The following is an 11,076-nucleotide window of genomic DNA, read 5'->3' on the forward strand; positions in this document are numbered from 1 at the left end:
ATTCAGCTTTAATTATATCAGTGGTTAATCCGTGCACTTTACTGAGCTGGGACAGCTGCGTCTTCTCTTTAACTGAAGGTTTCACCAGATTCAAGCTTTTACTTGTTTAAACTCTTTAAAGTTCAGATTTTCAGGTTTTTGCTGCAGACAAACCACAGCAGGGTTTAAACGTCTACTTCACCGACTCCTGCAAATCATGCTATTATCTTATTCTTGTCCTTTTTACCCATCTTACTGATGATTACCAGTCACACATGTGCTCTGTGGTCACAGGTCTTGGTAAGCATAATTTTGTGGTATAAACTGCATTTTTAAGCAAAGGCTCCCATCATTTATATCTCTGTGTGTATCTATGTTGCAAAGAGTGACACCTGCCAATCCTTCAAATATAAGAACTCATTTAATTGTCACTTATTCAATTTTCAGTGCAGGTTTCATGTCCATGACCAAATTTTAGCTGGTAGTCACCAGTTTAAGTTGAGTGATTTGACTTTTTTTTTTCTTCCAAATTTCAACCCAGCTTGTGGCCTATTTCTCTTCTCGGTGCTGAGCTGCATAACCTATGGAGGTGAGTGAACTCATTATTTGGTATCCAAGAGATGTTAAATGTATCAAAGTTTTTCTTCACAGAAAGTAGATTTGACATCAGTATTTTTCATTTTCTGAGTAATTTTTACATAAAATAGTTGCAGTTGTCAGGAAAATGCATGCAATTAAAAATAGAGGAAAATTTGGGGAAATACACTCTTCATGACTGCTTCATGACTTCGTGCTTGCTAAGAATTGGAATTTGAAACTGATACCATTACTCAAATACAGAAATGTTCCAGTACATAAGTCACTACAGTTTAATAAAATAATGTGCACTGTTTTAGCTTCAGATTAACTTTTAGAGTCAAGCATATGTTGCTTAAACTGGATTCATATGTTCTATCTGATTTTATACCCTGCACCACAACAAAGACCGGGATGTTTTAAAATTATTTTTTTCTGTTCATTCGAAAAATCTATAATCTCTCACAGCTCGTCTGACTGTGAGTCCCAGCAGCTCTCAGGTCTTTGAGGGAGAGCCTGTGTCTCTGAGCTGTGAGGAGGACGACAGCTCTACTGGATGGACTCTGAGGAGAAACACAAGCAGAGACACCAGAGCTGAGTGTGAGGAGTGGGGAAAACCAGCTGGTTCCTCCTGTAACATCACTAGTTTCTTAAAACTGGACAGTGGAGTTTACTGGTGTGAGTCCAGAGAGGGTCCCATCAGTAACATGGTTAACCTGACAGTCACTGGTAAGCTGAGTGTGTGGAGTTAGTGTTGATGAAGCTGTGTGTAAATGGATGAAATGCTGTAGTTTGTCTCTGTGTTGAGGTGGATCAGTGATCCTGCAGAGTCCTGTCCTCCCTGTGATGGAGGGAGATGACGTCACTCTGCTCTGTAAAACAAAGACCACTCCCTCCAACCTCCCAGCTGCTTTCTATAAAGATGGCTCCCTCATCAGGAAGCAGCCTACAGGTCACATGACCATCCAGCATGTTTCCAGGTCTGATGAAGGCCTCTACAAGTGTGACATCAGCGGTCATGGAGAGTCTCCATCCAGCTGGATCACTGTCACAGGTGAGGCTTCTGTTTCTTTTACAGATTTCAGACCCAAAGAGACTCAAACTGACCACAAAGATTTGTGTTTCTCTTTAGTTTCAGGTTCTTCTACCTCTCCTCCTCCATCAGCCTCGACAGCCTCCCTCCACCTCTCCTCTTTTTCTACTGTTTCCTTCTTCGCTGTGCTGTCAGTTTCCTCCATATTTGTGCTGCTACTGCTGGTTGTACTGGTTGTACTGGTGAGAAGATGTGTCTGGAGGAAACCTGAAGGTGAGACACACATTCTGTTCACATTTAATGTTTCTATATAAATCAACTTAAAGGGACAAAATAACACAATCTACAGTGTTTTTCTCTGAGTGCTATAAAATGGGTGAAAGTCAGTCCTGTTACATTGACGCTGATATCTCACACAGTGGGAAATTCACACTAAAGTAACTGAAGTGGATAAACATAATCACACATGTAGGTGTGACCATGGGCTGAACTGTTCCTTTAATAACAGTCACATGATGCACAGGATGTGTTGTTTTTGCACTTCTATCTTTTTGAGCACTTGTTTTTAAACAGTTAAATTACAATATTTATAGTGAAACTACACACTGTAGTTGTGCATCATTTTCTGCTTGTGCATTTCATGTTCAATAACATATTTTTAATAAAGTTTACACTAAATGTTTTTGTTTTGCTTTGGGTGAACTGTAATGCTGCACTTGAAATTTTGTGGTCAGAGTCTATCGAAGTGAACAGAAGCTTCGCCGCCGTCCAGTTTCCTGTTTTCTGACTAAAATAAAAGAAAATAAACTTTTTTTTCTTTTACATGTTTCACCGCAGGTCTCACAAAGATTCGCCCACCTTAATGCTGACTTTAGTCTTTCCTCCACTTTGCATTTTAATCATCATTAGATGATTATGAATATTGGTGCTCCAAACATCGAAACATCGGCAGTTACAGTACAGTTATCAGTGGAAAATCTTTTTCATCTCATTTTTGCAGAAAGAGATCCTGCAGCAGCCACCGCTACCTACTCAGCAGTGAGAAGAACAGTATCGAACCAACAGTATGAGTCAAACAGGACGAGTGGTAGGAAACATTTCCTGTTAGATAATGTCTAGATTCTTTGATGATCCAACGTTTCTTCAAAATGTTACTCAAGTTTCGTGTTTTGGTTTTTTTTGAAGAGACGTGCTCGTTCAGACACCAGTGATACTTTTAGGATGAACTGCAGGTCCTCATGCTACTATTTTATCATGTGTATATATGCTATCATTTCCACTGCACTGGACATATAACAAATCCCTGTGACGTGGCTTTAAGTGTATATGTTATACATTACTTTAAATATATGTTAATCTTTATTTTTGTCACACCGTCAGACCAACTGGCAGCGTGGTCATCCAACTGTGTGAACACAAGAACGCAAAAATATATTATTACATTACATTAAATTATGTGTCATTTACCGGTATATTTATAATTAGAGCTACTTTGTTAGATTTTGTAACTTTGTAATATGTTGTTTTATTTCATTTAGTTTGGTTAGTTACTGTTCTTTATTGTCTTGGAGCAAGCATAGCTAATTTCCTCTGGGATTAAAAGAGTGCTGGGATTAATCTGATTCTGACAAAGTGATTAATATTAAGTTGATACCATAGATACATTTAAAAAATCTGGGATTAAAAGAGTGCTGGGATTGATCTGATTCTGATTCTGACAAAGTGATTAATATAATTATAAATTGATACCATAGATACATTTAAAAAAATCTGGGATCAATAGAAATCTCAGTAACCTTGATTTTAAAATCAAGGTCAGAGGTCAAGTTTTCTGAAAGTCGGTTAAACGCAAATACAAGAAAGGGACAAGATGCCCCCCCCTTTTTTTTGGCCCACCTACTAAGAGGCTGAGGGTCCTTCTGACTCTTGTGCTGTTGAAACGGGCGACTCCTCCCTGTGTCAGATTAGATAAAGTTATCTTATTTTGTGTTAAACCCCCCATTTTTTACATGTTGTTTCCTTTGATTGCTGATTTATTAATATCATCATTTCAAATGCTGAAGCAGCAGCAGTGACAGTTATCTGTTCTCAGAGGAAAATCTGACTTGATTTTGCAGAGAAAGATCCCGCAGCAGCTGCAACTGCAACCTACTCATCGGTGAGAAGAACAGCCTCAAACAGGACGAGAGGTACGCCGAGTTTCCTGCAAGATAAGCTTTAAAACGTGTGATGTTTCCTAAAAAGTTCCACAAGGTTCATGTTTGGGGTTTCAGACGAAAGTCTGGTGCTTCCGTTAGAAAGTAACTGCAGGTGATCCTGATTTTTTTCTTCTTCCATCAGTTCAACATTTCAGTACTGTTAGCCCTTGGCGTACTTTAGTTTGCGGCCAGATATCCATGTTTCTGCACGTCAGCATATTAGAAGAGCGACAACAACAAAGAAGCTCTGCTGCACTTCAGTTTCCTGTTTTTCTGATTTAAAAAATGGGGAAACACTTTTTTTTTGTTCAAATGTTATTTGAAGAAATATATCTCAGAGTCATCCAGCTTTTTATCAAACACAATCTTTCCTGCCCTTGACGTTTTAATTGACACAAATGACAAAAATGCTAACGTTTCAAATTGACTTTACAGAAAAAGATCTCTTAACGGCTGCCACCTACTCATCAGTGAAACGAGCAGCAGCAGACGAGCAAAATGGAGCAAACGGGACAAAAGGTACGAAAAATTCCCGGCACGACAAACTCAAAAATCTTTGAAGGCGTTCTGATGTTTCCACAGGAGGTTTTCTGGGGTTGATTGTTTTTGAACATGTGTCGGATGCATTTGTGATGAAATCTGCTCCATATGTTGGTGTTCTGGATCAGCAACTAAGCTAAGCACTAAACTGAAGTGCACGACTACGTTATGATGGTTGTTAATAATCAGAATCAGAATTCTTTAGTAATCCGAGAGGAAATTATGTGGCCATAGTTGCTCCAACGTGGTATAAACTTTAACTAAACTAAACTAAACAAAAATCAGCTGACAAAAAAAAAATCAACTCTTTTCAAATCTTCAGTCCACTGAACATCAGCCTCACTTTTCTAGGTGCTTGGAGACTTTCCAACTTTCCAAACATGGAATCTTAGAATCTTAACATTTCCAGCTCCATATTTTTTTTTAATCTTTTGACTCTGCTTGAGTAGCTTAGCATTATTCACATCACAAAATAATCCTTCTTTATTTGATATGGAGTCTTGGTGCAGGCCCTCAGTTTATTCTCTCTCCCTCCTGACCACATTATTAGAAATGTTTAATGTGATTAGCCATGGCTGGAACAAGATCTATGTCAGGAAATAAAGAAAAACACAATTGATCCACTTCAAGATGAGCTTTCCTTCCAAGTCTTTTGAACATCTTGAGTGCAGCTGCCAGTTTCAAAAACAGATAATGTGTCCATGATGATTTTCCTCCTCAGACAGAGCTGTAACACAAACAGCTGTTGAGTGAAGCAGAAACAAGAAGAAAGTCTGGATAAGCACGTGGTGATGCTCACGTTCTTTCTGATTCACTTCTGCATCCTTTGGTGGGAACTGAAAGTGTAACCTTGGATAATCTGATATTTAGGAAGCTGGTCCATTCTAATGATGGTAACAACACAGTTGTCTAAGGAGCTTGGAAAGAAAAGTGTCTGGACTTTAAGTTGCTTGAAGACGTTTCATCTCTCATCCGAGAAGCTTCTTCAGTTCTAAGGGTCAAATGGTGGAGAGTCCCAGATTTAACCCTGCAGGAATTTTCCCCCAAAGAGGGACAAAAGGACCCCCTGATGATCCTCTACCTAATCACATGAGCCAAGGTGTGAAAACAGGTGTGGGTCACAAACACAGTTGTGCACGTTCAATGCAGACAACATGATTCTGACCCCTTCACATTCACCCTCTTGTTTGTGTGCAAGAAAAAAACAGAAGTGTGTCCACTGGACTCTCGGAGCGGGCACAAACTTTTGGTGTTTTTTTGTGTTCTCACTTTTACTATAAAGTCAGGAACTCCTTCTGATGTGGTGAAGGTGTCTTTAAGTGGTTCAAACCTTTTGACTCATGGGGCTTTGAGCTTTCAGACTTTGTGCACTGATAATAAAGCAGCAGTATTTTCATTCAGATTTTTAAACTGGGTCATTCTTCCTCAGCGTTTCCCTGCATATACTTTCACTCCGTAGTAGGACTGACCAGTGTTAATTGGGCCAAATGAGGCCACGAAGTCATGGGAAAAACTCACATCTGTCCAATATGAGGTGAATATAGGTAGAGGTAGCTACACTCACCCTAAAAGTCCATTTTTCTTTGAAACAGCTTTCACAGGTTAGCAAAGTGTTTTATTTGGGTTACGTTAAGTTTGCAAAGTGTTAAACGGGCTTGGCAGATGTGAGTAGCTCTGCACTCATTAAGCTTCCTGTTTCGAAGCACTAAACTCAGCAGAGGTGCTAAAAAAAGTCACTCCAGGTTGAAGAGAGGATGTGCTGTGACTTTATATTTGCAGCCCTACTCATGTCAAGTCCACATTTTCCCTCACGTGACTTCTATCTTGTTTTTTCAGTGTGCGATCCAGCTGCAGGTTACTCTTCGATGCACATAACAAGCGAAGTCAGTTATGGAGAAATCGCCATCAGGAAAAACAGCAGGCACAGAGGTACAGCTGCTCCTCTTTCATACTCGCTGATCTTCTGCAGGATCTGGTTTAAGTGCACAGATGCTGTTTGTACAGAGGAGGAGGAAGTCGGATCACTTTGAGCCCCTCTGCACTGTAAAACCTAATCAAACCCTAAATGCAATAGAAGAAGAAAAATGGGGTCAGATTCATCCTGCTGCTGGTACAATGATAAACACTGTGAAAAGATGATGATGCAGTGACAGCATCTGCACTGTCGAGCTCCACAAAGCAGACAGGAGAGACTCAAACTCTATCATGAGGAAAATGTTGAGGTTTAAAACAAATACTGAAAGTAGCAGAGCTGCTGCAGACAAAGCAGCAGAGTGTGACCCACAGTAAGTATGAAATACTATATGAACGTGTGAGCGTGTCTTACACCTCTGAGTGCTCAGGAGGACCGAACATAACCACAGCCTAACGAACCATTAAAAAAACACAATCATTTATTCACTTACTGAAAGTAGATCTAATGTTTGTTTAAAGCCAAGAAAGAAAGGCAGAAAAAAAGGAGGACAGTGTACAAGAACACATCTCTCAGGATCATGAATAGTTTTTAAGATACTGGAAAATTTAAATATTTCTCATAGAATTATTATAAACTATGAATCTAATAATTTATACTTTCATCTGCTGGGACAGAACGCAAAAAAGCACATTTTGATTTTATAAAACATAAATCAGAGGCTTATTTAAGTGCTCAGCAGGTAGGATCATATCACTGTTGTAAGGTTTATAGAACAATGAAATAGCTTTTAACTTTCAGCCAACAGGATGAAAAGGGAAAATATAAAGATGCTTATGATAAACTTATTGATGCTCATCTGGGAAAGACAGAGATTTTAGATCATCTTGTTATTTGTGCTCTGACCTCAGCAGGATCCTGCAGAGATCTGGTGGCAGTTTTAACCTGCTGATCTCTTAGGTTGACCATAACCTGCTCCTCAGCCCTTAACCCTGCTTTGTATCAGAATCAGAATCAGAATAGCGTTTATTGGCCATGTATATGCACAGACACATACAAGGAATTTGGTTCCGGTAGATGGTGGCTCTCAAGCACAGCAATGTATATCTCAACAATGTAAGCAACACAGTTCACACACACACACACACACACACACGTGTGGATATATACAGCTACACATGCATACACATACATACACAAGCTGTGTAAACCAACCATAAATAACCAATCTAAATCTTATATACATAAAATACAGGATGACAGAAATGAAATGAAGTGAAATGAATACCACAGAATGTACATAAGGTGCAGTTTCAGTCTGCTAGTGGGAGCAGTGTGACAAGTCAACTGTTTAGGAGAGAGATGTACTGTAGATCTGAAGACGTTATACCTTTATTACCACCTCACAGGTTCTGGGTTTGAATCTCCTGGTTGGCTGTGTGCACTTTTTGCACTTCTCACTGTACAAAGTCTGGACTGGTGACCTGTTTAGTTTGTAGAGCTCTATCCTGTGTGAGCTTAAGTTGGATCGAGTGTTAGGAAAGTGTGTGGAGGGAATATTTTATAACTAAACCAAAAATGTTTTTTTGCACTTAGGTTTTTGTACAGATTAAACAAATATTCGTACAAGTTTTCAATGAGTGTGAGCAGTGTGAGAAGTTGGATTTGGTACTACAGAGCTAAACGAGCTGCTCTCCTCTGATTCCACTATTGGAGATAAACATTAACAGACTGCAGATAATTTACTGCTGATGTGAACTGTCCCAGTAGGAGAGGCAGCAGGAGGAGTTACAGCAACAGCTTCATAAGTCTTATAAAATCATGTATTTAATAAGAAGTGTGTAGACTTACTGCATTTAAAGCTTGAGCTCCGCATATCATACAGATAAATGGAAATAAAAACACCACAGTGGTAAGTGGATGGTGCATGGTATGCCTATGTCTCTTCATAAAACAGCATTAAATAAGTTTAAATTCAGATAAAGGTAGGATTGGTGAAACAGGACATTTAGGAATTCTATGGATACTGCACCCATATACAGTGGCTTGCAAAAGTATTCGGCCCTCTTGAACTTTCCCACGTTTTGTCACATTACAACCACAAACATGAATCAATTTCATTGGAATTCCACATGAAAGACCAATACAAAGTGGTGCACACGTGAGAAGTGGAATGAAAATCATACATGATTCCAAACATTTTTTTTTACAAATGTACAAAAACATGTCAGTAACTTTTAAAAACTAAAAACTTACTAAAAAGTAAATGGTGAAAAAACAAGAACTTTCTGTCATTTAATTCTTTAACTTATTTACTTTGTGTAGTATGACAGGCCACAGGGAACATCTTTGTGTCTTTATTAGAAGGAAAATGTACTTAAAAGTTCAAACTTTATGAACTCCACACCCATGTCACACAGTGACATAAAGGAAACCATCCTCACTGATAAATCTCTCAATGCACAGCATGAATGGGCCTCAGAGCACTGGCAGCAGGATGACTGTGAAGTGCATAATTATAACATGGCAGTTAAAAAGAAAAAGAAAAAAAAGAATACATATTCAGCAATTTCACATCAGTTACATTAGTAGAAAAATGTTGGATGTTCATATGGGAATCGGTCTCCGATCAGTGCATCATTCATAAAAATATAAAAATTTAAATAAAATCAATAAATAAAATACTTCAAGTGCTACTAAGAATAATCTAGCTGTATAAACAAACATTCACATACATTCCCACACATGTTTATTAAGTCTGTTGGCATCTGAAAAATAAACTTTCTGTAAACAGGAAGTAACGTCAGACAGAAGCAGGCTGAGGGAGGGGCGGCCATCTGCTGCGAGTGGTTGGTTGTGAGGGGAGGGAGACAGGACAAAGACGCACCGTGGAAGAGAGCCAGAGATTAATAATAACTAATGATTAAATACAGAGAGGTGAGTGATTAAGAAGAAATCCCCAGTGCACCATGGGAAACGCCCAACAGCCTAGACTAATTACAACATAACTGAGGCAGGGTTCAGGGTCACCTGATCAAGGCCTGACTATATGCTTTATTAAAGGATAAGAATCCTGCAAGGCACAAATGTCCTAAAGGGAACAAGACTGAGAAGCCAACGACCTCTGACATGGGCCAGACTCATTATTACTATCAGGAAAAAGGTCAAAGGTCAGATGAAAACTGTCATTTGTTGAGCAAACTGAAGTTCCTCTGCTGCCACCTACTGGCTCATATCATTATGTGACTCATTTGTTTTTATGCAGTGCACTTACTGGCCACTTTATTAGGTACACCTTGCTATTACTGGATTGGTCCCACTTTTGCCTTCAGAACTGCCTTAATCCTTCATGGCATAGACTCGGCATGGTGCTCGACAACATTCCTCTGAGGTTTTTGTCCATATTGAGATGATAGCATCATACAACTGCTGCACATTGATGATCTGAATCCAACATATCCTTAAAGTGCTCTACTGCTTTTTCAAGGGTTTGATTTGGTACAAATGTTAGAACTGCATTTATGATACAGACTGTAATAGTAACTGTAAGTTTTATATTCTAAGACTCGAAATGAACCTTAGAATAAGCATCAGTTTATTTGTGAAATTCTGCTCTTAAAACAGTGTGAGAAATGTACAAAGGGATGAGAGTCCTCCATCATTTCAACCAGTTTACTGTCCTGTAAGATTCTTACTTTAACTGAGAGCTATGTAATATAGTTTCAATTAAGTTTTATTTATATCAGTTGCTTCAAGACGTTTTATAGTGTAAAGTAAAGACCCTACAATAACACAGAGAAAACCACAGAAAACCATCTATGAAAAAGCGCTTTTAGACAGTGAAAAGGAAAAACTCCCTTTCAATAGGAAGTGACCTCCAGCAGAACCAGGCTCTGGGTGGGGTAGCCATCTCCTGCTACTGGTTGGAGGAGAGGGGAGCAAGACAGAAAAAAGACATGCTGTGGAAGAAAGTCAGAGAATAATATAACTGATAATTAAATGCGGAGAGGTGTATAAAGACATGTTGAGTGAAAAGAGGTGAGAGAAGAAGAAACACTCAACGTATCCTGGGCCTGTAAAAGCAGTTCATTTGAGTCAAAGCTAACAAATCTCTTCAAAGAAATAATTTAATCTACTGCATCAAGTGTGTCAAATTCAAAATCAACAATGAATGAATTGTTTTGATCTTTGTGAGGATTTATGTGAGTGAATCTTACAGAGAGACTAAAAGTCTCCCTGCTGTGTTACACTTGCGTCAGTGGATGTTTTCTTTGTAGAAAATGTTGCACGTGCACTTTGTTGTCTCAGAAATATTTATCACCTGAAATTTAAAAGTTTCTTTAATCTGTGTGTTTGTGTTCAGATCCTTCACCAGAGCCAGGGGTCATCTACTCTGCACTCAAGTCAACAATGACGCCTTCCAAACAGCCGATCCAGTCTGACCAGCGATGACGGCTGGCTGCTAAATACAGTCCTGCACACCTCTGTGCAGCATATGTTATTTATTTAATTACATGCTGTGTATGTTTGCAGTTTTACAGTTGCACTGAAATAAACAACTTGAATGTACAGTTTAGGGTGAGGTGAATTTTTTCTTTCCCATTCAGCCAATCGTTGCAAACATGAAGCCGAATCAACAGATCTGAGCGTGCACGTCCATGCCTGCAGAGTTTATCTTTGAAAACAGTTACTGCATGTTATCCAGCTCCACCTACCCCACTCCACACATCCTGGGTTGTTTTTAGAACATAAACAGATGTTGCATCGGTGATTAAAGAAAACACTCTGTTTATAATACATGTTTAAAGGAGGTGATTGTAATGGTGTCAGATGAAATC

The 11,076-nt window shown here is 38.9% G+C and overlaps 1 protein-coding gene across 1 annotated transcript; it reads left to right on the forward strand.

The window, feature by feature from the left end:
- The first annotated feature begins 1,441 nt into the window (after window positions 1–1,441).
- Window positions 1,442–10,809, forward strand: LOC106096834 (uncharacterized). Its single transcript, XM_013265722.3, has 7 exons — window positions 1,442–1,609; window positions 1,694–1,861; window positions 2,589–2,675; window positions 3,706–3,777; window positions 4,222–4,305; window positions 6,163–6,255; window positions 10,602–10,809. Exons 1-7 carry the CDS (start codon window positions 1,513–1,515, stop codon window positions 10,688–10,690), a joined length of 690 nt encoding a protein of 229 aa, XP_013121176.2. The 5' UTR covers window positions 1,442–1,512; the 3' UTR covers window positions 10,691–10,809.
- The last annotated feature ends 267 nt before the right edge of the window (window positions 10,810–11,076 follow it).

Source organism: Oreochromis niloticus, linkage group LG3 (assembly GCF_001858045.2).
Source record: "Oreochromis niloticus isolate F11D_XX linkage group LG3, O_niloticus_UMD_NMBU, whole genome shotgun sequence".
Taxonomy (NCBI): domain Eukaryota; kingdom Metazoa; phylum Chordata; class Actinopteri; order Cichliformes; family Cichlidae; genus Oreochromis; species Oreochromis niloticus.

Coding starts and splice junctions, on each gene's coding strand:
- LOC106096834 (XM_013265722.3), top strand. CDS start 1,513: ATGACCATCCAGCATGTTTCCAGGTCTGATGAAGGCCTCTACAAGTGT. Junction 4,306..6,162: donor TGGAGCAAACGGGACAAAAG/GTACGAAAAATT, acceptor TTGTTTTTTCAG/TGTGCGATCCAGCTGCAGGT. Junction 6,256..10,601: donor GAAAAACAGCAGGCACAGAG/GTACAGCTGCTC, acceptor GTTTGTGTTCAG/ATCCTTCACCAGAGCCAGGG.